Source organism: Crinia signifera, chromosome 2 (assembly GCF_055691185.1).
Source record: "Crinia signifera chromosome 2, ASM5569118v1, whole genome shotgun sequence".
NCBI lineage: Eukaryota > Metazoa > Chordata > Amphibia > Anura > Myobatrachidae > Crinia > Crinia signifera.
Genome location: NC_139218.1, coordinates 285,489,326 through 285,516,589, shown reverse-complemented (window position 1 = coordinate 285,516,589; position 27,264 = coordinate 285,489,326). Strand labels below are relative to the sequence as shown.

Below are 27,264 nucleotides of genomic sequence, written 5' to 3'. Positions count from 1 at the left end.
AGAAATACGTTATTTTAAATAAAGATAATATTAATGTATTTATTGTTTATGTCATTTTTTATTTATTATTTATTTTTTATTTTATTTTATTGGCTTTATTATCTTAATTACAGAGGGAGAGTCATTAGTATCCCAGTGTAAGCTGTAAAAAAATAAAAAAATATTTTTAGCATATATATACACACACAAAGAACATGTTTCTATAATAAGAAACTATTTGTATATATATATACACATTTTTGCATATATCTTCATATATATATATATCTTTTTTCTTCCTTTAGCTCAAAAAGACCCAATAAGGGAATTCTTGTGAACCAATCACTACAAGGGTATAATCAAGATAAATAATTAGTTTGTTTTGGAACAATTAATAAGAAAAGGACAGTTATTCTCAAAAAAAACCTTCCTATGATCCAGTAACCTGTCTATGACAGAAAAAATATTTTTATATATCAAAGATAAATGGAAAGTGGGATATTTACAAAAAAAAGGAATGATGAGAGAATTCCTCAGTATTGTACCTAAAGAGGATTTAGTATATACATATGGATAGGTTTAGTTTAGTTTAGACTGAAGAAAAGGGGGGGAAAAAAGGAACAAAGAAATATACATATATATACATATAAAAATATATATATACACATAAAAAACAGAACAACACTGAGAAAACGTCCATAGTATGATGGTATTATTTTAAGAAAATATTGTAAGGATTGTTCTCGTTAAGGCCCCTCGGAGCAAGTGTCCCAAGTTGATGGATCCACCTGCTTTCTCTCTTCTTGAGTAGCAAGCCACGGTCCCCTCCGCGGATAGGTGGTGGTATCCAATCTATCAATCGGCAACGAAGTGTAGATACTTGGTGGCCGGCTTGTAAGAAGTGACGGGGTATCGGAAGGTCAGCTTTACCTGTCTCTAAAGCTGCTCTCACTGATTTTCGGTGATTGGCCATGCGTTCACGGAATTTCCTAGATGTCATCCCGACATATGCCAGTCCACAAATTGAGCAGCAGAAAGCGCCACCCAGGATGATCTATGTGAATAAGTATGACCACACTTCAGCTAACATCCAAAAGAGCATTAAGAAGCATTGGCCAATTGTAGCCACGGATCACACTCTAAAACTCCAAAGATTTGGACCCCCAATGATGGCCTATAAGAAAGGTCCAAACCTAAAAGAGCTTCTCATGCGACCAATGGCCACTCCGAATTTGGAGCAAAACACCACTTGGCTACATTCCAGAAGACCAGGCTGTTTTCGCTGCACAGGGTGCACCACCTGTAACAGTCTGATTTCAGGGACAACATTTCCTCATCCACACTCTGGTAAAGCCATAAAGATTAGACACCGACTCCATTGGACTATGTCGTATATTTATTAAATTGCCCATGCGGACTGGCATATGTCGGGATGACATCTAGGAAATTCCGTGAACGCATGGCCAATCACCGAAAATCAGTGAGAGCAGCTTTAGAGACAGGTAAAGCTGACCTTCCGATACCCCGTCACTTCTTACAAGCCGGCCACCAAGTATCTACACTTCGTTGCCGATTGATAGATTGGATACCACCACCTATCCGCGGAGGGGACCGTGGCTTGCTACTCAAGAAGAGAGAAAGCAGGTGGATCCATCAACTTGGGACACTTGCTCCGAGGGGCCTTAACGAGAACAATCCTTACAATATTTTCTTAAAATAATACCATCATACTATGGACTTTTTCTCAGTGTTGTTCTGTTTTTTATGTGTATATATATATTTTTATATGTATATATATGTATATTTCTTTGTTCCTTTTTTCCCCCCCTTTTCTTCAGTCTAAACTAAACTAAACCTATCCATATGTATATACTAAATCCTCTTTAGGTACAATACTGAGGAATTCTCTCATCATTCCTTTTTTTTGTAAATATCCCACTTTCCATTTATCTTTGATATATAAAAATATTTTTTCTGTCATAGACAGGTTACTGGATCATAGGAAGGTTTTTTTGAGAATAACTGTCCTTTTCTTATTAATTGTTCCAAAACAAACTAATTATTTATCTTGATTATACCCTTGTAGTGATTGGTTCACAAGAATTCCCTTATTGGGTCTTTTTGAGCTAAAGGAAGAAAAAAGATATATATATATGAAGATATATGCAAAAATGTATATATATATACAAATAGTTTCTTATTATAGAAACATGTTCTTTGTGTGTGTATATATATATGCTAAAAATATTTTTTTATTTTTTTACAGCTTACACTGGGATACTAATGACTCTCCCTCTGTAATTAAGATAATAAAGCCAATAAAATAAAATAAAAAATAAATAATAAATAAAAAATGACATAAACAATAAATACATTAATATTATCTTTATTTAAAATAACGTATTTCTCCAGCAATAGTTCAACTAAATATTAGCCAGTAAATTGTCTATAATTATTAAATCTCTAATGAGAATATTTTCACATTGTTTGAATGATAATACTAGGCTCTTATTTTAATACCGCCCCCAGCTTTTTACTCTGTTATATTAGTCCATTGCTTTAAGGACACTAATATACCCCTTTTTGACATAAAGATCCACAGCGCATATCCAAAACCGTAGTGCTCCTTATATCACCTATATTGTTTAGAGCCACCTAAATATCGTTGCTGAGAAACTTGCTCTCAGAGCGTACACACGGCCCCCGTCAGTGACAGGTAGCCGTGCGTTCCAGCAGTGCGGGTCACCGCACGTTAACTTCCGGTCCCGAACTTCCGGTCCAGGAAGTAGCGCTGTCAGCACGCGGACGCTGCGTCCGTGTGCTGCATTAACACACAGAGTGAATAAATAGCTGGGCCCGGGCAGCATCATGTAGCAGCTGCTCCGGTCACCCAGGGTTTTCCCCTTGACTCCACGTTGATTTCATTGTACCACTGAACTTAAAGTAAGATACCTTTTGTTCTTTTGCATTATTGTGACTATGTGTATATTTATTTTTTTCTTTTGAAAAAATGTTTCTATGATAAAATTTACTGATAAGTTACCTTCACTGTGTATTGTAGGCCTCTTGAGAAAGATCCCCTCTAGTGGGATCGAAACGTCGGGGCATGTTCTATAAAACACTTGTGAACTTATCTACGTGACACCGTGTGCAAATTGAATAAACTTCAGCTATTTGGATTTTACCAACTTGTTTGGAATTCATATTTTGGCGAGTGCTGGATATTCTAGACCTATATAGGTGTAGATACACCCCGGATTATATATATATATATATATATATATATATATATATATATATATATATATATATATATATATATATATATATATATATATATATATATATATATATACATACATATACACATACACATATATATATATATATATATATACACATACATACATACATACATATACACATACATACATACACACACACACACATATACATATATACACACATATACATATACATGTTTGTTGTAGTGAGTGCTGGGCCCCCTGTGTTTGTATTTACTTGAGTGTGTGGTCACAGGCCAATGCACCCCATCCTGGGAAGTGGGTGCTGTTTGCACCCCATTCTTAGGAATGGCGAGTGTGTTGGTACTTCTCTCTATCTATCTATCTATATAGTCCCACAGAATCAAGGCACTCACCAAGCAGCAAATAAGGCAATGCTTTTTTTATTCCATAGCCAACAACAGTTAAGCCGACATTTCGGACCTAACAAGGCCCTTAATCATGGCGTCCTGAGTCCCACAAAAGAGCAAACCGTGAGTGCATTGGAAAAATACATTATATATATATATATATATATATATATACATACACATACAATATATATATATATATATATATATATATATATATACACACATATACATACACATACACACACACACACACACCCTTTCCATGTATATTCGCAAGGAGCGAACTATGTCCAACTTCTTTACAATCTCCTGGTTTAAATGAAACGAAGATACTACCTTAGGTAGAAATTTAGGAACTGTTCGAAGCACAGCCCTACTTTCATGAAAAATTAAATAAATTTTAAACCACATTTAAAACGCAATATTTAATGAAACGTTGATCAGCTGTGTTGTATATAGAATTGTGATATCAGAATAACAGTGTTTGGGAATAAACATTAGGATACCTTTTATCTTTATTTTTCCCCACAAAGAAATCTGAATCACCAAACTGGGGTCAGTAGGCCAGGTTTTGTGCAGCTCTAAAAAACCTGGCCTGGAGCTGCACAAAACCTGGCCTACTGACCGCATCTCTGCTAAATTGGTGATTTGTCCGATCGACCCACGGATGCTCCTCAATCACAACTGGACCTATCGCATTGGGATAACAGCATGATCCCTAATTTTTCCAGCTAAACAAGAGAAAATCTATACAAGTGGGAACCGTGAGTCCTTGAAAATATAGGACACCTAAGGACACATTCAATCACCAGTCTGGATCCATCTACAAACCAGACCACTCAGGATGGTAACATTCATGTCAGTTATTAAGTGCCAATTTATCCAAATATCCCGGTGATATTCCTTTTTAAAGAATGTATTGGACACTCAGTCTATTGATTCACACCTTTTAATATTATTTTTATTTGTATTTATATTATTGTATATTATAATGTATTATTAAATTTGTTATACTTTTGAGAACCGCCTGATCCATTTATTGGTATAGCCAGCGCTGACACTCCTTGTTTCTGTATCAGGCTGGAGCTGACTCCCTAAGGCTTCAGCCCACTTAATCATTGCCTTGGGAACCCAGGCAGAGGCAATAGTGGGGTAGAGTGCGAAACCCACTCCTTCAAAAACCGCTTTAAGGCATCCTTCCACTTTCTTGTCCACAGGATCCTTAAAGGCCGCCCCGCCCTGTACGGCTATGGCCTTGGACAATCTAGCTACAGGAGCATCTACCAAGGGAACCTTTCCCCATAATTTCACATGTTCCTAGGCATGGGATACATATTAGCAAATCTCTTAGACATAATACATTTTTTGTCTGGAGCTTCCCATGCTTCTCCCAGCAAGGAAATCAGAGGGAAAAGTCACATATGAATCTTCTTAAAGACACAGTGTGCAGGCACCTGGTCTTCCTCAGACAAATCTAATGTCTGATTTACTGCAAGGATCAAATCCTCAATACCAGGGACAGAAGCTTCAGCCTCTTCCCCCTGGTCCCAGCTCAAATCCTCTTCACACACACACCCTCTTCATCTGAATCCAAATTCAAAAGTGAGGGTGTAGAAAATGGGTGTCTAGAAGAAAAACTCTCAGAGGACTAGCAAACTGTTCCATATGGAGCTCATCCTTTGAACACCCTGTGCAGTGTCTTGCATGACCTGCAATAATACCGGGTTCCCCTGAGATGGTGTAATGGAGTCCATAGACGTTTGAGAGGAAGAAATATGGCCAGGAGACTTCATTAAGTTATCTCTCTGCCTGTTTAAAGCCTCCACCAAGGCATTCATGGACCTCCCCAACGCAGCAGCCCACGCAGGTTTAGACTGCTCAGATCTCTGGGCTTGCGCTCCACTGGGCACAGACTCACGAGGGGCACAAATCCCATTGATCCATCTGTTTACATGTTAATTTAACCCCACAAAACTTGCAGTCAAGTAACAAGGACCGCACTCCCTCTCCCAAGGCAGCAGCATTACACCCTTCAGTCATGTCTAATACACGGTGCACAATGTCAGGCAAAGCACAGAATCATATAACAGTGCACTTATCGGTCTGCGGCCAGTGACCTCAGCGATCAGCGGGGGAAGCGCTGTCCAGGAGAAACTGCACTCTCTGCACTTTGTATGAAAACCTTGTTTCAGCTCCACAGCATGGAGAGAAAAGGCGCCAGCACACAGAGCAGGTAGAGACCAAGTCTCTGCTTCAGCAGGGAAGGATAGCCTTTTTGGCACCTTTCCCCCTTTTAGCCGCTCCCACAAGTGTTTCTCCTCACCTCCACTGCCTACAGTTCTTTCTGGGACCACATGGAGTTGTCCAGCAGTGCTGGACTCCTGTAATAGACTTCCCTAGTGGGATTTCAGTCTATAAACCCTTCCAAGATGGCAGCCGCCATCGCGCACGGGGGGGGGGGGGGGGGGGGGCCAAGATACCCTTCTATGCAAGGAGCCAGTTCTGGACACCCCCAGGGCCAAGGAAAACCTCTCTTGTAAAGAGGTTAAGTGCACACAGAGAGCTGACAGGATGCACTTCTGTCAGCCTCTGCTGCGCTCTCAGTGTCTGCAAACTTCTGTAAGAAGTAACATACTAGAAAACCTGCACTAACTAGTGAATTAATAAAATAATAAAAACATAGCTACTCTCTGTTAAAAATCCAGAGAAAAAAGCGGCTGCAGCAGCAGCCCATCAGAATAGCACCCACTCCTGTGGGCACCTAAAACGAACTGAAGCTTCATGTGATACAAAAGGGAGGAGCCTGCTTCCAAAGACTTTCAGCATGGGTGCCTTGGTTCCTGCGGACCCACCTACATCCCAAGGTTAGCGGTGTCACCAGTATGGACGAAAGAGAAATGTTTTATTTTCTTAAAAGTCCTTGGTTCTTCAAATTAAATAAAAGCTTAACACAATTACGATCTTTTACTATGTTTTTTTTAAATTGTAGACATGAGAAAAGTATAAGCTATGCAGAGAAGAGCTCAATGCGTTTCATCTACATGTAGACGTCACCAGGGGTCATTCAAAAATCACCAAACAGATTATGCAAGAAGGACTGCTTCATAGAAGAAAAAAGAAAAAATGAGTACTTCAATACCAGTTAGGCTTTAAACCTTGTAGAACTTGATTCCAAAAAGTTACAATCTAGAATGACATTATTAGTACGAAAGATCACTTCTATCCACCAATTGATATAAGTAATATACAGGTTGAGTATCCTGTATAACGGATTATTCAGTATTTTGGAATATTTTTATATTTGAATGAAATATCTTGCATTTACTGTATGTTGTATAAAACACAACACACACCTGTAATGCACACAAATATTTTTTTGTGCATGAAACAACGTTTGTGTACAATCGCAGCCACCAAATTTGAATGCCAAACAATCATTTTCTTGCACCTATTTAGTGTCAGTTACATACCATTTCCCCTGTAGTCTTAGTTACAGATGTTTAGAGAGGGTATTTGGTTGAAATCTGCACACAAAGAGAGGGGATTGGAACCCTGTCTGGTAAGGGTATATGCCGCTATATTGGAATCAACTATCGGGGGTGCTATCCTGCCAACTAAATATGGTAGTCACAAAAAAGAGAAAAGAGGAAAGTAGTTGTAACGGATGCACTCCAAAGAGAGTTTTTTTTGTTTTATTATATTTAGGGAAATATTGTCCAAATTAATATCTTAAGTGGGGAATCCTATTAATCTTTATTAATCTTTATTAATTTGTGGATTCAGGATACACCCACTGTAGTTGCGCAAATGTTGCGCTAATGTGGTTTCCTATTGGAATCTACCGTAATTTCAAGTTAGCCAGTATTGGTTTATTCTGTGCTGATTGTAGCATTCCACATGTGCTTACAAAATATACACTACTGCATTTGATACATTGTGTTATTCATCAGTGTGTTATTGTCGTTTGCCCAGAGTTACTGTATGTAACAGTGTTGCAGAGAGAGGAGGCCCTCAGTGCTGAGCTACAATAAGCTCTATTTAGCTGCTGGTATAATACTGGCACCTGCTGGTGTTATGTGCGGTTGCCTCCTTTTTACTATGGGCAATCCTCCACACACATAATATAATATGTCCAGCAGATTATATATATTACGATTCTTATGTATAGGGGGTAGGCACTTTTCACTGAGCTACAATGAGCTTTGGTAAATGCCGATACGATACTGACACCTGCTGGTGTTATATCAAAACTACCTCCTTATTACTGAGCACAATCCTCTACATACAGTTTTGAATATTCAACAATGTTTGGGTCATGAGGCACAAGCCTATTTTACATTTGCAATATATCAAGGACACATTTCCTACACCATCTATTCACAGCCCATTATCTAGCTCTATAAACATTGGTTACAACACGTGTTTCGCACTAGGACCTTCTTCAAGCTAACCTGGTTGGAATGGGGCACGCAGACATCAGAGACGCTCACGTGCCCCATTTTCGTCAATCAATGTACGAGCGTGTGAGATGTTCGCACAACCAAGTCCGTCGGCACGCCAGCTGACAGATACCAGCAGTTGGTGCACTGCCAGAAACAAAGAGAGCGGCTCCATCAGCACACACACTAAAACATAATGAACAAAATAAATACCTTCTTTTGTCACATATTTCATGTTTTCAGAAACAACTGCACTCTTATCTTGAGAATCCAAGTAAACGAAAGTTTCATAATCTTGAAAACTGTATGTAGCTGTAAAGCAAAAATAAGGATATATAAATTAAGAAGTTTTTTCACACAGTTAGATATAGATAAAGAGTGTTTTGTGGAGCTGGGTGAATTGCTGTATTTACACATAATATATCTTTAGTACACCAATGTCACACTTCTCTGTATTCCTGCTGACTAAATTAATTTGTATTACAGGTGTTAGTTTGGTACTGTAAGCTAAAGGACATTGGGGAAGGTTTTCAACAGCATGAGGTAGTAATTGTACATCACAGCCTACTCATTTGTTTTCATACACAAATTTCTGTAAACTGCATACTCAACCTTATTACATTATATACTCTAGCTATTCATAATTTTTCATTCACATATTTACATAACCATTATATCTGACATTGACAGCAGTGGTAACTCCCAGAGACAGTGGACGCACTGGATGCTGTGCTCCAGCTGTCAGAGGGGGCTACTGAACTACTGTATGACATATCATATAACAATACAATTGGATAGATGAATAAGGCTTCTCTAGCTGCAGTCAATGTAATGTCTTACCTACCAGATATAAAAGTGGTTATGAAAAATGTGTCATATGCATACCACTAGACTAAGACAGATAACACACTAATGTTATAGTAAATTATATTAGGTAAAAGGAGTAAAGTTGTGTAATTTAAAGCATACTGTGTAGCATATTACTACACTTGGATAGATGCAAAGGTTACTTAGTTCAATGTAATTTAGCTCTGACAATTACACTCCGATTGATAATATACTGTAATGTTGAACACTGTATTGCTGCGTTATATGTATATAACATTAACTACAACAGTAACTACACTTACGTAGGTGTCCAAAGACTTACCACAGTTTCCCTGCAACTTGGTCTTTAATGGTATTGCACCTTAATGATCAGTTGTAGTAATTATGTTTTTTTTTTTTCATTCTGTAATTTCCCTTCTGGATTCATGTGTGAATGAACATGGTCTATGAACATGGTCATGGTCTGTTGCCCATCAACAAATAAGCATCAGGTTAAGCCCCAGTACTGTTCAACCTGCTTTGCCCTGGGCAGGATATAGATCGGTTTTCCCTTCCTATATCGTGGGATCAGGTCACCAATGAGCTGGTGGATCCTTTTGCAGGGTGCAGTATAACTTATAACGTAAATAGTAACCATGTTGTTATGATCGGCATGTCAACAGTAACCATGTAGACGTTCATCATACATATACAGTTATACTCAAGACTCTGATGCCACGTTCAGACCGCACTTAAAAACCGATATTTTGCTGATTTTTAACCGTTTTAAAATCGTAATCTGTGCGGTCTGAAAGGTGCAGGACCACTTTACCATTTTACAAAAGCCGATTTTGTAAAACGGTTAAAATGGAGGGTCCTACCAGTTTCAGACCCAGTATTTTAGCATCAAAATCGGGTCTGAAACGGTATTTAGGACCCAGCCAATGAGCTGGGTCCTAAATTCACTGCAGTGAATATTTAATGAGTGCTCATTAAATATTCACAGCACTGGAGCCGCCCCCCCCCGCGTGTGGGTCGACTCCCCCCACCCTCCCACCCCCTGCAATGTGTTATGAACCCCCCCCCCCCCCCTGTGCAGCCGGTACCTCCGTAATTGCGGATCCCGGCAGATCAGCATGGTCGGAAGCACTCATGAAAAAAAGTGACTTTCAGAAAATGGCTGCCCCATAGAAAAACCTGTTTACAAAAACTGTCTTTCGTATGGGGGCAGCCATTTTCCGAAAGTCACTTTCCTTATAAGAAAAGTGACTTTCGGAAAATGGCTGCCCCCATACGAAAGACAGTTTTTGTAAACAGGTTTTCCTATGGGGCAGCCATTTTCTGAAAGACACTTTTTTTTCATGCGTGCACCCGTCCATACTGCATTGCCGGGATCCGCAATTACGGAGGTGTACCGGCTGCACAGGGGGATGGGGGTGTTAGCCCTGGGGGGGGGGGTTGGAGGTGTTAACCCGCGGGGGGGGGGGGGGGGGGCGCACACACGCTGAAGACTGGCTTTGACCCTGTTTTTGTAAAGTTTCCAAAAATGTGTCTGCCAGTGTAAAAAAAATGCACTTAAACGGTAATATACCGTTTAAGAGATGCAGTGTGAAAGGGGTTTTGCCTGGCAGACCCGTTTTTGGAAACCTTTTCAAATACAGGGTCAAAGCCAGTTTTGCGGTCTGAAAGCAGCATTATTGAGTCAGGTATTCTAATTACCAATAAATGTTCAAATTATTCCTCATGTGTAAATTGTTCAGAGCACAGCTGCAATATGCAAAACCCTCTGTGTTTGAGCGTAAAAAGACAGAAAGAATTGTGCGGATCAAATGAATAATATGATGGGCCTGCTAAATACACATTTAATATAACAAGATCAAATTTTATCTGGTTAAATGTGTATTTAGCAGAATCCACCAGATTATTCATTTCATCCAAGCAATTCCTTTTCTATGTATGTCTTTTTAGACATTCATCATTTTTACTTTGAGGATATGTGAACATTATAAACTGGCATCCCGAGATTTTGGGATTAGACTGCACATGCGCAGTCTAATGCCGGGCAGCGTCTGAGCTAGTGCTCAGACGCTGCCCGGCTTCTTCCATCCCGGGCAGTGCGGCTCTGCACAGCGTGACACGGCCAGAGGTCATGCTGCGCAGGCCACACAACAACGTAACAGTCTGACTATGGAATAAAGTATCAATGGGAAATCCAGCACTACAATGTACAGTAGTACTAAATTAGGGTAGTGCACTAAAATAAAAAAACCCATAATCAAGACTTTTTTGGGGGGAAACCAATAAAGCTAACACTAGCTTGATTGGTTTTCCTTCCAATATAAAATCCTGTATTTCAGATTTGTATCCAACTTTGAACAAGCAGAGCATTAATAGGTAATATCATTCTAGTTACAAAGTAAAGCCTGCCTTCACAGATAAGAGCCTTTTTTATGTTATTCTTTATTATCTTGTTACTTGTGAGCCAATTGAATTAACTAAGCATAACTGTCCACATATAGTAGCCTTGAATGATAAGGTTAATGTGATGCACATAATTTGGTCAGTTTGTTTTAATTCACACTGCATCAGTACGGCTCGCTGTGCTCATGGTATGTTGGTCGGAATTATGACTGGAATGAAATTTATACTTACTGTAAATACTAAAAATATGCTTTACCTGATCTTGAAATAAAGTTAATGTAGGTCTTTTCATTTGTAAGAATAGTAGGATTGATTCGCGTAACTATATTGGGCTGATCCATCACAAAATCCACTACATCCATATTGTCATTAAGCTGACCCTGTGAGAGACGAAACAAAAACAACAAAAAAAACATGTAAATAAAAAAAACAATACTATATTTCACAAGCTGTGTATTTGAGGCCAAAGAAACGAAGCTCTGTTTCTTTTCTATGAACACTGGGCCTGCTGATGCTGCTGGTCGCAGGAGCATGCTCCCTATCTATACACCACCCCCCCCCCCCCCCCACCACCACCACCACCACCACCACAGGCCAACCATTCACCTCCCACCCTTCTAATTTAAGATGTTTCCGCCCTCCCCCCCCCCCCTCCTCCTTAAATGATTACCTCCGGCACCGGCAGCCATTACTGCTTTCCCCGACGCTGCTCTGCTCCTCCTCGAGTTCTCTGTGAAGCTCAGCCTCAGAGCAAACAGGAATTCACTACCTGTCTGACTCCAAGGCTGAGCACAGCAATAGGCAGCTTTTGGGATTGGCTGCCGAAGGAGGCCAGTCACCTGATGGAATGGATGCAGAGGTGCAGGGTGCCTCTGCATCCATGTCTTTCCCACACGCACCTGCCACCATGCTGCGTACCCCCTCACTACTCATGCGGCACTGCACAGTTTTAAAAAAACAAACCTTTGGGCCCCAATGCACTGCACTATCTGCACCTGAGATAGTTCCCCCCCTTAAACAAATGTAGCATGCATAATGCACTATTCTGTAGAAATCAGTTGCTATACCAGCAATAGCTGCATACCCAATGTTTATTAGGGGACCGCACTGAAGAAAGACTATCTGCAAGTCTATAGGATACTGATATGATGTTACCGCTTGTCTATGCTATGCTCACTCAGTAAACAACGCATTTTACAGAAATTGATGGTGTGCTGCTAGAGATTTGTACAGAAATAATGAGATGTTTGTTCTTTGTTTGTGTTTTACTCTCTGGAGGAAAGAATGTGTACCTCCTGAAGGATGAAGAATACTAAAGATAACTATTATTATGATATGGTGTCTGAGCTGTTTGATCTTTAACTGCACTGGTTTCACAACGTAAATCTCTCTAAATTTCCATTTCTCTTGACTGCAGCCTTGTGTGTCAGTTCCCTGACAGACCGTACAAGGTAAATGCAATGTAATATAATCACTTTTATGCAGTATAGCTGCAGGAAATGACAGCATGTGCATCATGTAAATAAAACTATAATTAAATATTAGAATGATATAGATCCATCTCGTATGCTTCATAAGCGATAAGCTCACCATGAACACTGCCCTCTGGAAGAACCCTGTGGCATCCATGATCTTCTGCAGAATTACTGTCTCCATCTCTTCAACATCCATCTCTTCACTGTTAAAGGGCACACCATTAAACAGAACTTGAGGCAGTGGACCCAGGCCACTCTTCTTATAAAAGGTTGTTCCTGCCTGTTTAAATCAGAATCAAGAAAGAATAACATTAAATGAATGTGGCTGTAAAATAAAGATACTATTGTGAGAGATGACTATTACATGTCGGGGAATTTGAAAGCTGTTACGTGTAAATTTACTGCATACCGTACAGTACCAAGTTACTTACATTCTGAACTACTGTACCAGTAATTATAGTAAGATGTGAATTGGAAAAGAAGGCTTGTTTCAAGCTGTCCTCGACACTATCACTATTTAAAAGAAACTATTTAATGTATAAAGCTTCAAAAAGTGATAAAATGGAGAATGATAAACAGCCAGCTAATGAGCTCCTAACTGCCATGTTACAGACTGGGATTGAAAAATGACAGGTAAAAGCTGATTAGCTGGATGTTTATCACTCTCCACTGTATTACTTTTTGAAGCTTGATACATCTGGCCCTTAAAGAGAAATAAATATAAAATTCAAGGACATACAAAAAACAGGGGTGTGGTAGAACACCCCGACAGTCATTAGCCCGACGCCAGAATCCCGACTGCGGGGACACAGACAGCGGCTGGAGCGCAACAAAGCCACTTGCTGGCTCGCGTTATTCTCCCTCTATGGGGTCGTGGACCTCCATGAGGGAGAGCAGCCGCTGCCCATGTGTGTGTCGGGCTTTTAGCAGTCGGGGAAATGAATGTCGGAATCCCGATTGCCGGTGAGTGCTACGGCACCCCAAAAACAGGAGGTCATCACATTATTATACAATGAATGCAAACTCTAAGTCACTGTTAAAACATGATTTTAAAACTAATTATTAACATAAAAACAAAGGCGACATTGCATTGCAGAGTTTACATTAATTGCCCTACTATAGGAGAGGAGCAGTATTAGCCTGTAATTATACCGGATAATGGCTGAAATAATGCTGCATTAAGCTCATTGTGCCTGTTATGTCAACTATGGTATACGGTCACTAAGTCGATATGGGGAAGGTCAACATGCATTGGGTCAACCACTGAATGTTGACATGCATCAAGGTCGACACACCTGAAGGTTGACACGGGCTTAGCTTGACACATGCATGAGGTCAACATGAGCTAGGTCGACAGTCAAAAGGTGCACATGGTGTTTTTTGCATGTTTTTATCAGTACTGTGGAGTCGGAGTAAATTTTGAGTACCTGGGGTCGGAGTCGGCAAACAATGCTCCGACTCCAAAAATTATAATTAATGACTTCTCTACTGTAAGAATAAAGACCAATGCATGCAGTGCCTCACATAACCGCAAAACGAACCAGTTAAGTGACCGTGAAAAAGCATGCTTTTCATGTGCTTCACTATATGGCACGCAACGCACAATTCGGATCACCAATACTTATAAATGTATTCTCCCTTGTAGCTTACAACTTATTTCAAACGTTCAATAAGGTTTTCAATACCTCGAAAAATTCATTCAACCAAGCTCTCCCACCATACGCACAACATCTTTTTACGCGGATGAAGATCTTGTTTCATGCGCGGGGTCGTTTGTTTACCTTGGCTAAGCCATTCCTTACGCTGGTTCATATTGATGTACAGGCACCATTTTTCGTCGCCAGTAACGATTCGGTAAAGAAATCGTACCTTGTGTCTGGGAATTGACCAGTGACGAGCAAGTAAACCAGCGGACAAACATTGTGTTTGTCCTTTGCTTAAACTGTTCAATACAGTAGACTGTTGGCTTCCCAGCCTCTAGTTTCTGTAGTAATAATATGTTGCCTTTCTTTCCTTCAAGGAATGTATCAAATACATTTGCATATTAATACAGGAGGAGTCGGAGTCGAGGAGTCGGGGTCAGACGTACGAGGGGTCGGAGTCGGACCATTTATCTACCGACTCCACAGCCCTGGTTTTTTTCAGCCGACGTGCCAGCAGGCGATATTTCATGCCCTACCATCAACTAGGGCGTGGTGTGAGAATAAAATAGTCTGCTAAGAATAGCGAGGCACCATGACTGAAACATGACGAGCGCAGCGATACACTTAGTGTGGGCACGCAGTGCACTTATTTAGTGTGCATGTCGATATTCGGGATTAAAAACGCAAAAAACCCTATTTTACATTGGATTCAATGTAAAAATGTCCCCAGACCCCAAATGGCCCCATTGTGAACGGCACCCCACGATTGACACCAACCCGAAGCGTGGCGAGCGTATCGAGCCCGCGAGGGGCGGCGGTACGCGTCCTCCGACCTTTTCATACCCCTACTATCCAGGTCGGCGTGGAGTTGAGAATATAAAGTGTGGCAAGCGCAGCGAGCCCGAAGCGTGGCGAGCGCAGCGCGCCCCGCGAGGGGACGCGGATTAATTCACAGGTATAAGCGTCCGCTCGCCACGCTTCGGGCTCGGTGGCTCGCTGCGCTCGCCACACTTTATATTCTCAACTCCACGCCGACGTGGATAGTAGAGGTATGAAAAGGTCGGAGGACGCGTACCGCCGCCCCTTGCGGGCTCGCTACGCTCGCCATGCTTCAGGTTGTCGTCAATCGTGGGGTACCGCTCACAATGGGGGGGGGGCATTAATTTATAGGCATGACGGGGGCATATACAATGAGAAATGGGCCATATTGGCCCATTTCCCATTGTTAGCTATGTAAAATGTGCTTAATCGCGTCCATCGCATCTTGTGCCATTATAATGGCACAAGATCGACACGATGAACGCGATTACAATGTTAAAAATATTTTAACATTGAACCCTATGGCAAAATCGGGTCCATCACGTCAAAATCGGGTCCACCGACGCGATGGACCCGATTTTGCCTTTGCCGGCAAAATGGACCTGATTTCAAAGGAAATCGGGTCCATCGCGTTAATCGTGTACCTTAAGTTAAGGTACACGATTACTCCCGATTGTGGCCGTTCTAGGAAACAAGTACCGATGCCTGTAAAGAAACGGTTTCCTGGTGGAGAAAAGCTCTATATAAAATTGTATTATTATATATTTATCCTTAATAAATATCCATTATGGTGTCATTCTGGATATTTGTCCATTTGGTGTTCCAAAGCTTCTCTAGTACTACAGATCGTTGCTACCAGTAACATCTGGAAACACGGCCAATCTAAGTTCTGTGGATGGAAATGTAATGGCGCTCATTGAGCTCAGCCTGGACAGAGTTATAAACAAACGCTGGTCTAAATGACAATGAGCCAAGATTACAAAACAGGACAATATTTCATTCCACAGATTATCACTTTAATAGCCTATCAACAACAAAATAAAAAAAGCTCAGTAAGCAACTGTGCTACAAGTTTCCTAGCCCTAGAACACAAAAATTCCATGTATAGCTATAAAATACACAATAAAAGTGGAAAAAATGCGATTAACCATAATCTTATTATTAATGTGCATTTTGTAAGCATTTCTCTGATGAACTGCTTTGAATCCTGATGAGGCAATTAACAGCTGGGAAACAATAATGAAACTTCATCAAACACATCTAAAAAGTGGTTTAATATGCCTAACTAATGTTTCCCTAACCAACAGTTTGCTTGTAGAACAAAATCATAAATTAAACACCACCTCCCACTCCAGACCCCTCTCCAAATGCCAAAGGCAGATGAAAGAAAGACTAATCTCTAGCATGCGCCATTTATCTTATTTATTAGTAGAATTTCTTAACTTTGATTTCTATAACTCCAGCATCAGCAATCCGACAGACAACAAGAAATAGACAAAACTTGACCTGCATTAAGGACTTGTGAGCAGCTGCGCTCAATGCTAGATCAGATTAAAAATCACACCTGTTGCAACAGATTGCAAGTAACTTTACAGGAAAGGTTCTCTTTAGTTAGTTGCCTAGTGTGTATTCATTTAAGTGTCTACAGTGAAATGTACAAATTACAATGTATCTTTCACCATGTTATTGCTCCGACTGTACGGCTATATGAAATAACAGACATATTGGAGAAAGTTGCAAATGTATTAATTTCCCAAATTTTTTGTTTTTGTTTTTTTAAACAAGTCTCATTAAGGAGTACATTTACTAAAGTTCGAAAAACAGAAATATGAAAGTTGCCCATCCTGTATCAACTAATCAAATCATTGTCTTATCTAGTACAGGCTAGACCAGGGGTCCTTAATTATTTTGCTCTCGGACCCCATCAGAAAATAAAATCAAATTACAGGACCCCAGCAAGTTACTGTAGAAGGTCATCACATCACATGTGTAGTCAGCAGACGGCACATAAATGGCAGCATTGTGAAGGGACAGACTGATGGGAGGAGTCTAAAATAACAGACAATTCAACAGATTTTTCAGTCTCCTTGAATCCCTGACTGAGATTAGAAAAGTCGGTACTTATGTAGTATCTGGGCGCCCGATTTTCTGATTGTATGCCTTATCTTAAGGCATACAATCAGATGCGATTTGACGCGATTTTCATCAAAATCGCATCGAATCGCATCCGATATCCCATGCGATGCGATTTTACATAGGGTTCAATGTTAACAAGGTCCTGTTCATTTCCCCACTATCCAATTGGGCATGGAGTTGGATATAAACCACGCCCGAAGCGTGGCGAGCGGATGCAGATTTTTTAAAAAGTATTATGTGTCCGCTCGCCACAGGTTTATATCCAACTCCATGCCCACTTGGATAGTGGGGAAAGGAAAAGGACCCTTTTTTCCCATTGAATTCTATGTTAAAATGGACTCAGACCATTTTAACATTGAATCCTATGGAAAAATCAGGACCATCGCATCGCATACGATTTGGTCGCATGTGATGCGATGCGATGTGCCCGATCCGATCAGATTTCTAAATCGGGCGCCCAGATACTACATAAGTACCAAAAAGTCATCAACCTTATGGTCAGCAAAATGGAGTCACGATCCCATGCTGAGAAGGTCGGGATCCACTTTGGGGTCAGGACCCATAGTTTGAGAACCGCTGGGCTAGACGATGGTAGACAAATTTTGTCGTTTGCTACCAGCAAAAGCTGCATGCTTAAAAAAAATTGTCATTTTCCCCAGCCTGGTTTTACAGTATGTTTTTGCATAGGTTGAAGTTTGAAATTTTAAGAGGTTAAATAGCTCTTTATCTGTATTATCCTTCCATTCTTCCCACCTCAGCTTTCCAATTCAGGTGCCTCATGTGCATCAATGCAGTCTGAATATAGCTTTTCTCTAATGGGTACAATGGTTGTGGTACACCTGTGCCTCTGAGCCCAGGGAGGCCCACACTGCACACGTTTTAAAATCCACCTCTCTGGGTCCCATGACATCTGCGGAAAAATGGCTGCAGCGCATGCGCAGTAGTGAATTTAGACTCCGAAACATGGTGGGCGCCATGTTTCCAAAGTCGTATGCGCCGAAGATTCTGACACAATGCCAAAGTCTACAGAACTGAGGGGAGAAGGGGGTGTACCTGGAGTCTCCACATTGGCCCCATCTTCTGTTGATACGCCCCCGAGACTGAAGTGTCAAAGTGAGCGCTGCAGCCAATGTTTTACCTTTGTGGATATGGGAAGATACTTTCCTCAGTGTTTTACGAGGAGAACATGTTCTGCGGCACTATCCATGAGGGGATAACCAACTAGATCATGAGTGGTGGTGTCAGCAAGAAAGCATGGAGATGTTACACTCATGTGGTAAGTCCTACAGTTAGAATATGGGAGAGAATTTTGTACCTTGGGATTGTAGAAATTTGCCTAACTGACTTTATATAACTTTGCAATCTATTTCTAAATACACAGTGACAATAGCCTTTCTTTTAAAACTACTGAACATACTGTTGGATGTACCTCACTTCACCGCATGCAATGTACTGTACGTGAAGGTAGGGTAGAATCACACCGCAGAACGATGTATGCACTGAAATACATTGGTGACCAATTTATCTTGAACTTCTCCAGTGTCCTGGATGAAAAAGATGTGGTGCATAAATGCTGAACGATTTGACGAAAGACGAACTATCTAGCTACAGCCTATGAGCTTTTTTTTTTTTTTTTTTTAAGAAATCTAAATTGAGCTGCCTGCATAGTCAATGAACAACCTTTATGATCGACCCACTGGACCACACATCGTCGTTTATAGCATACTCACTGAACAATATTTTGACCAATATCATTCCGAAGGGCCAAAATGAACAATATTGGTTTTATAATCATTCAGTGTGTGTGCGCCTTAAGGAGGAGACAAATACATTTGAGGACATCATTTTACACATAGATGTGTCTACATACATCTATCCCCCTTGCAACACAATTTGTGTAATACGCATGAGCCTTGTGCGACTCTTAACACTGCTCGTATTTTTTACGGGGTTTTCTGTCAAATAGCATCTTATTTGCAAAACTATATCTGCATTAAAGATGGAATGTCACCGTTGTGTCCTGGAAAGCACTGTAACATAGCATTTCATATGCAGATACAGCTGCAGTCACACACACACAATTTAAGCATGTCACATTTTAATCAGAAAAAGCTGTTTGTACCATATGTACAATTTTCTCCATTTTGCAAATAGGATGCATTTGAAAGGAAAAAGGTCACAAAAAAGATGACCTGCGCTACTGAGTCACGTCATGGCATGGTACGACTAAAAGGGCTGTTTAAATATACAACAGCTCATTAACACACACATGTAAAACATTTTGTGTCAATTTATGCATAAAACATGACAGTAAACAATCCAGCTTAGTAGACTTGTTTTGTATTAGCCTTCTAGAACTATCTTGACATTTGAACAATTAATGTTCCATGTGAGACAGGTCCTATATGAACACTTAACTGGTGATGTTGCTTGGGATATGACCCGCTCAGCAGACATATTGGCTTTCTCTGGAACAGTAACATGGGACCATGCCCTTCTAGGTAAATAGTGGAGGGGAGGGTTATACTATTTGGAGATCTATTGCCACAGGGTGAAATTGGCATATTGCTGCGCTAAATATTTAAATACAATTTTAAATACATGCTCTCAAATAATGGAGATTTTTTTTTTTTACATTTTATATACAGTTGTGCTCATATGTTTACATACCCTGGCAATTTGTCAGAGAATTTGAATAACTCAAAAACTTTTCTTTAACTCATGGTTAGTGGTTGGGTGAAGTCAATTATAGTCAAACAACTGTGTTTACTCTTTTTAAATCATAATGACAACAGAAACTACCCAAATTACTCTGATCAAAAGTTTACATAACCTGGAGATTTTGGCCTGATAACATGCACACAAGTTGACACAAATGGGTTTGAATGGCTACTAAAGGTAGCCATCCTCACCTGTGATCTGTTTGCTTGTAACCAGTGTGTGTGTGTGAGTGTGGGTATAAAAGGTCAGTGAATTTCTGGTCTCCTGAAAGACCCTTGCATCTTTCATCCAGTGCTGCACTGACGTGTCTGGATTCTGAGTCATGGGGAAAGCAAAAAAAAGATCAAAGGATCTGTGGGAAAAAGTAATTTTACTGTATAAAACAGAAAAGGGATATAAAAAGATATCCAAGCAATTGAGAATGTCAATTAGCAGTGTTCAAACGCTAATTAAGAAGTTGAAAACGAGGGATTCTGTGGAAACCAAATCACGTTCAGGTAAATCAACAAAAAATTTAGCCACAACTGCCAGCAAAATTGTTTGGGATGCAAAGAAAAATCCACAAACAACCAGCTGAAATACAGGACTTTGAAAAAAAGTGGTGTGGTTGTTTCAAGATGCACAATAAAGAGGCATTTGAAGAAAAATGGGCTGCATGGTCGAGTCGCCAGAAGAAAGCCATTACTACGCAAATGCCACAAAGCATCCAGCTTACGATACTCCAAAAAGCACAGAAAACCCTCAAAACTTCTGGAACAAATTCATTTGGAGTGATGAGACCAAAATTTTACTTTTTGGCCACAACTGTAAACGTTACATTTGTAGAGAAGTCAACAAGGCCTATGATGAAAGGTACACCATTCCTACTTTGAAACACGGAGGTGGATCGCTGATGTTTTGGGGATGTATGAGCTACAAAGGCACTGGAAACTTGGTCAAAATTGATGGCAAGATGAATGCAGCATGTTTTCAGAAATTACTGGAGGAAAATTTGCACTCATCAGCCCAGAAGCTGCGCATGGGACATACTTGGACGTTCCAACATGACAATGATCCAAAACACAAGGCCAAGTCGACCTGTCATTGGCTACTGTAGAATAAAGTGAAGGTTCTGCAGTGGCCATCTCAGTCTCCTGACCTCAATATCATTGAGCCACTCTGGGGAGATCTCAAACGTGCAGTTCATGCAAGACAGTCCAAGAATTTACAGGAACTGGAGGCTTTTTGCCAAGAAGAACAGGCAACTTTACCATCTGAGAAAATAAAGAGCCTCATTCACAACTACCACAAAAGATTTCAAGCTGTCATTGATGTTAAAGGGGGCAATACTATTAAGACCTGGGGTATGTAAACTTTTGATCAGGGTCATTTGGGCAGTTTCCGTTGTCATTATGATTTAAAAAGAGTAAACACAGTTGTTTGACAATAAATGGCTTCACCCAACCACTAACCATGAGTGAAAGAAAAGTTTGTGCGTTATCATTCATATTCTCTGACAAATGGCCAGAAAAAATCACAAATTCGGCTAGGGTATGTAACTTCTGAGCATAACTGTATATCTATATGCAATTATTTATTTAACAGTTTCTTCTATATCGCACACATATTCTGCAGCGCTTTACAGATAATATTTGAAAGTTCACCTGCCCCAGTGGAGCTTAAAATCTTCACTATATTCCCTACCACATATACACGCACACACATTTATTCTAGGGTTAATTTGTTGGGAGACAACTAACCTACAGTACCAGTATATTTCTGGATTGTGGGAGGAAACTGGAGAACCCGGAGGAAACCCATGCAAGTAGGAGGAGAATATACAAACTCCACACAGTTAGGGCCATGGTGGGAATAGAACCCATGACCTCAGTGCTGTGAAGCAGTAATGCGAACCATTACACCATCCATACTGTTACAAACAACAGTGCAGCTTTACGTGTGGCTGATTGTTCCTTACAATTGCATAGTGAATTTGCGCATTATTTAAAAATTGACACTTAAAAAACATTAAGCTTTTTTACTTCAGAAATTTGGTGCATGAGATTTATTACATTTACATGGGTGTTTTTCTTTTCGTATGTCAGCATATATAAAGTGTAACTATACTGCCTAATTTGAAAAGTTTTTGGTACTTGTTTCCTATCTGGGCGCCCGTCGTGGTGATCGCGGGTACATTTATGTCTGGCCGCGACGCGACCGACACGATGCCCGCGATTTCCCATTGAAACCCATGTTAAACATGGAAATCGCGTCGCGGCCGGCCATAAATGTACCCGCGATGCCCACGACGCGATGCACCCGATTTCCCATAGGAATCAATGTTAAATGGCCCGACCGACGCGATTTTACTGTTAAATGCCTCAATGGACCCGATGTGGCCATAGGAATCAATGTTAAATGGGCTACAGAGCCCAAATAGGCACTATTAACCCTTAAGCGCAGCGAGCCCCGCGAGGGGACGCGGATACCTTCACAGGTAAACGCGTCCCTTCGCGGGCTTCCCAGGTGTCCGCGTCGCCATGGACACCTGGGAAGCCCGCGAGGGGACACGTATAACTGTGAAGGTATCCGCGTCCCCTCGCGGGGCTCGCTGCGCTCGCCACGCTTCGGGCTCGGTGGCTCGCTGCGCTCGCCACACTATTCTATTCTCACTCCACGCCCTAGTGGATAGTAGGGCATGAAAAGGTCGGAGGACGCGTACCGCCGCCCCTCGCGGGCTCGCTGCGCTCGCCACGCTTCGGGTTCACGTTGATGGCGGGGTGGCGTCAACTACTTTTGGGGGGACATTTTTATGTTCAGGGGTGTTTTTGCCCCATTTCCCATTGTTCCCTATGATAATTTGGGGAAATTGATCCATTTAACATTGTTTCCTATGGTAAATCGCGGTCATCGCGGGTAAATTGAGGCATTTAACATTGTTCTCTATGGGAAAATCGCGGGCATCGCGTCTGGTACATCGCACCCGATTTTTTATCGGCCGCGATGCCCGCGATGGCCCCGATTTTACCCCCGATGCCCGCGATTGAAATCGTGGGCGCCCAGATAGGAAACAAGTACCAAGTTTTTCAAATGTCCAAAACATCAATATAATGTAAACTAGAAATATGCACAACTAACCTTTAACTTGTGATTGTACTCAGAGTTTAAACCCAGGATACTTTCTACATCAGCCTCAGGAAATTCATATTTCAATAGAGACTTCACAATGTCCCTGGTCAGCACTTCCCCATCCTCTACTTTACTGTACATCTGTAAAAGGGATAACAGCAAATATTAACATTACAGATGCAACAGCCAGACAAGTGCATACATATAGTGTAATAAATGTTCTGACTGCTTTACTTCTAACAGAAAAAAATGCAAACATATGTGATGATGAGATGGGAACTTCAGCTCAGTTAGTACCAAACCAGGAAACATTCTGTAACAAGCTTTGTCACTGTGACTGGGACAGCTCAAATGCCAAGAGTGACAAGTATTGCTTAGGACTGGATTCATTTGATGTTAGCAATTTGCACAACCTACGTTAAACCACAGTGACTTAATGAGCATAGGCAACACATCACTCCTTTTATGCAAACATGATACTCACACAGAGTACATGAACATATTTTATCCCAAGGAAATTATGGAGATTCACTTTATTTAGTTCCAAATCAGAACTTCGTCGTTCAGTAGTACTTTACATAAAATATTGCAGTCATTCAAAATGATCTATAGAATTCTGAAGTGAGGTGCTTAAGACTGTAAAACATTATGCATAATATATGTGTGTGTGTGTGTGTATGTTTTTGTGTATGTATGATAGATAGATCTATACATATCTATATATCTTATAACTCTGGATTGCCTAAAGCAATTTATACCAAACTTGGCACACATGACAATCTGGAAAAAAAGACACCCCTAACAAAACTGTGGGCCCAAAAAGGGTCTGCCCACTATGTAAAATGGGTCAGGGAAGCAAGATTTGGCAAATTTGCATAACATAGAGGGGGTAGAAGACATTGATTGGGTTCAGATTAAGTTCACAACCACTTAGACAACCAATCCCAACCCTGCTGTGGCCCAAAACGAGGTCCGGCCACTACATAAAGGACATTGATTGGGATTAGGGTCACAGCCAAGAAGACCTATAGGGGCCCAAAAAGGGGTCCAACCACTACAAACTGGGTCAGAGATGCAAGATATGTCAGAGTTGCATAACATAAAGGGGGTAGAGGACATGGGGTTTAAGAAAAAAATACTATGGTCATACCATGGGCATGGCGATCGCCTAAGCTTAAAACAAAAGAAAGATAAATCAAGTAATGCTAACCAAACCAGAGTACCTCAGCTAGTAGCAGATAAATCAGAGGATTTTAAAAGATATTGTTGTGATCAATACATACCCTGATCAATACAGCGAAAGCATGAGTGCTGTCTGATTCTTTGGTGATGTAGTTAAAGGCACGCCATAAAATGGCTCCTGCACCGTCATCCTCTTTTTCATCGTTATCATTAGAATTAACAACAAATACAAATCCAATCCTGAAATATAAACAGGAGATGGTAAAGGTGTTTGTGTGGGTGTGTGTGTCATTATATATGCAGCTGCCACTACACATAGCTGTTGCTCAATCACACTAAAATTAAACAATGAAAATGATATGGATATGCTGTAAGTATTGAGACATGCTTTTAATTAGCTCGAGGGGAATCAGTGACTTACATTTAAGCAGAGCCATAATCAAGCAGTAAAGAATCGATTTATTTCAATGGAAATTTTTTATTTTTTTTCCTGCTTGGTGTTCTAAAATGCTTTGTAAAACACATAACCAGATTAATATCTATGGGGAATATAGTGGTCCTAATTCAGATGTGGAAGCAGTGTCTGTCACAGCCAATAGGCCAATGTTACAAGTTTGTGCTTATGTCTGAGTCGAACCGCGCATGTCTCACACCATTGCAGAAGAAATGAAAAATGTACAGCAGAAAAAATGCCAAGCATGTTTCTGGATGCTGATTGGTGTGGCTACAAAGATGCAAGTAAATGTGGGGTCCTAAAGCTACAATAGGTAGATTATATTACAGGGGGCATCACAGCTCGGCCATACACCTTAGTTAGATCTGGCAAAAAAGGTTGAACTTGATGGACGTATGTCTTTTTTTCAACCTCAACTACTATGTAACTATGGGGGTTATTCTAGTTCATTCTTTCTGACAAAATCCTTCTTAGATGGACAAAACCATGTGCACTGTGGGTGGGGCAGATGTAACTTGTGCAGAGAGAATTAGATTTGGGTGGGGTTTTTCTTCAAAGTGAGATCTATATTGCAGTGTAAAATAAAGCAGTCAGTATTTTCCCTGCACAGAAACAAAATAACTCACCCAAATCTAATTCTCTCTGCACATGTTACATCTGCCCCCCTGCAGTGCACATGGTTTTGTCCATCTAAGAAGGATTTTGTCAGAAAGAATGAACTAGAATAAACCCCTATGTTATGTTACTTATGAAAGTGTTTAGCATTCTGCTAAAAGCAGTTACATACGGGGATGCACATCTGCTCACAAAGTCAGTAGGAGAAGCTTCCCCTATCAAAGGGCTGGTGCAAGTTTTGATGTGCATCTAAAATAAGCAAAGGTTGTCTTAAGATGCAAAAGGGCACCCTCAGTCCTTGCACATTCAGACACACAAACATGTACAGGGAAAAAGCATTGTAGGGTCATTAAACTTAAGTTGCAGATGTGACCACGACAAAATACACAACAGCAGAATCTGCCATGTTGCATATCGGACATAAGCATAGAAATTCTGCTAGCAAAAATAGGAAAGCTTACTGTGCCTTTAAAAACAAAATAAATAGTTGAGTATTTAAAGATCAGACTTCTAACCAATCACACATACCAAAAGTATGAGACAGAGAAGAGTGTGGCATTAGATGACAGAGCTTTCAGGTAAATGTATAGCAGGTAGCAGGTGGACGTGGTCAAACTTTCAGCTATTTTATTTACATTTTTTTTCTTCAAACAATTGCCATCATTGTGGAGATATAGTTGCATTATCCAATAAGGATGTTATCTTGATAATCATTCTCCTCTCTCCCACTACTTCTACAATATGCAAAGGCACTCCCAAAACAGAACTGGCCTTCCTAACTAGTCTGTTTAGCCCATGGGTCTTCAAACTGTGGAAGGCATGTTGTGAAACTACAAATCCCAGCAAATCTGTGGCAAGGCATGCTGTGATTTGTAGTTTCACAACATCTGGAGCACCACAGTTTGAAGACACATGGTTTAGTCTATTACTGTAGCCAGTCAAAACACTGCTGCCCCAGCAGACCACTCCGTACAATATGCCTGATGCAAAAAAGTTCTTCGGGAGCGCTCCCCGCACTCCAAAGGACCTCAATCTCCTCAGCAGATTAAGTCTGCTCTGCCTCTTCCTATACAGAACAGCAGACTTATCAGACTTATCAGACCAATCCAGTTTATTATTCAGATGAAAACCCAGGTACTCGTAAGATTTTACGATCTCAATATCCACTCCCTGAATCCTCACCGGTGTTGGAGGAGTATGCTGGCGTTTCCTAAAAGGAACTTTCCCAAAAATTTTTTTACCCCAAGGGCCCTGTGGATGTGTCTGTCCTCAAATACATTCACTGCTGGTTGAAGGCTCACATTTTCCACCAGGTGTTTGTTTTTATGGACACTGCTTACTTAAGGTGCATACACACTGTACAATTTTTTTGACCAATTTGGTTGAAAGACATTTCCATTGAACCCAGTGTCCTGGACGGAAGATGTTGACAAAATATATTGTCAACAAACAAACGATGAATGATGATGCGCATACCCGCCAGTTGTTCATCAAGATTGTTCGTCAACTGTGCATGCAGCTCAATTTCAATATCTTTCAAAAAGAGCCTATAAACTGTAGCTAGATCTTTCTTCTTTCGTCTGTTGTCAATATCTTTTGTCAACATCTTTAGTCCAGGACACTGGGTTCAATGGAAATGTCTTTCAACCAAATTGGTCAAAACAATGGTACAGTGTGTATGCACCCTTAGGGAGGTATTCGATGTCTGTCAAGCTCGTTATTTTTGGCGAGCCTTGTTGTTTTCTCGACGAGAGGTTGGTTTTTTAGGAGGTCGCCTATTCATTGTCTAGTTTTCTCGACTTGTTAA

At 40.6% G+C, this 27,264-nt stretch overlaps 1 protein-coding gene across 1 annotated transcript in view; it reads right to left on the bottom strand.

Annotated features, from left to right (window-relative positions):
• Positions 1-27,264, bottom strand: part of UGGT2 (UDP-glucose glycoprotein glucosyltransferase 2) — a 290,033-nt gene that overhangs the window by 163,149 nt on the left and 99,620 nt on the right. Inside the window, exons 15-19 of the mRNA XM_083168784.1 lie at positions 24,490-24,628; positions 23,216-23,347; positions 12,895-13,059; positions 11,561-11,684; positions 8,290-8,388 (exon numbers count right to left, since the gene is read on the bottom strand). Coding sequence (XP_083024910.1) covers positions 8,290-8,388; positions 11,561-11,684; positions 12,895-13,059; positions 23,216-23,347; positions 24,490-24,628 — 659 coding nt within the window. The remainder of the gene's footprint in view (positions 1-8,289; positions 8,389-11,560; positions 11,685-12,894; positions 13,060-23,215; positions 23,348-24,489; positions 24,629-27,264) is intronic.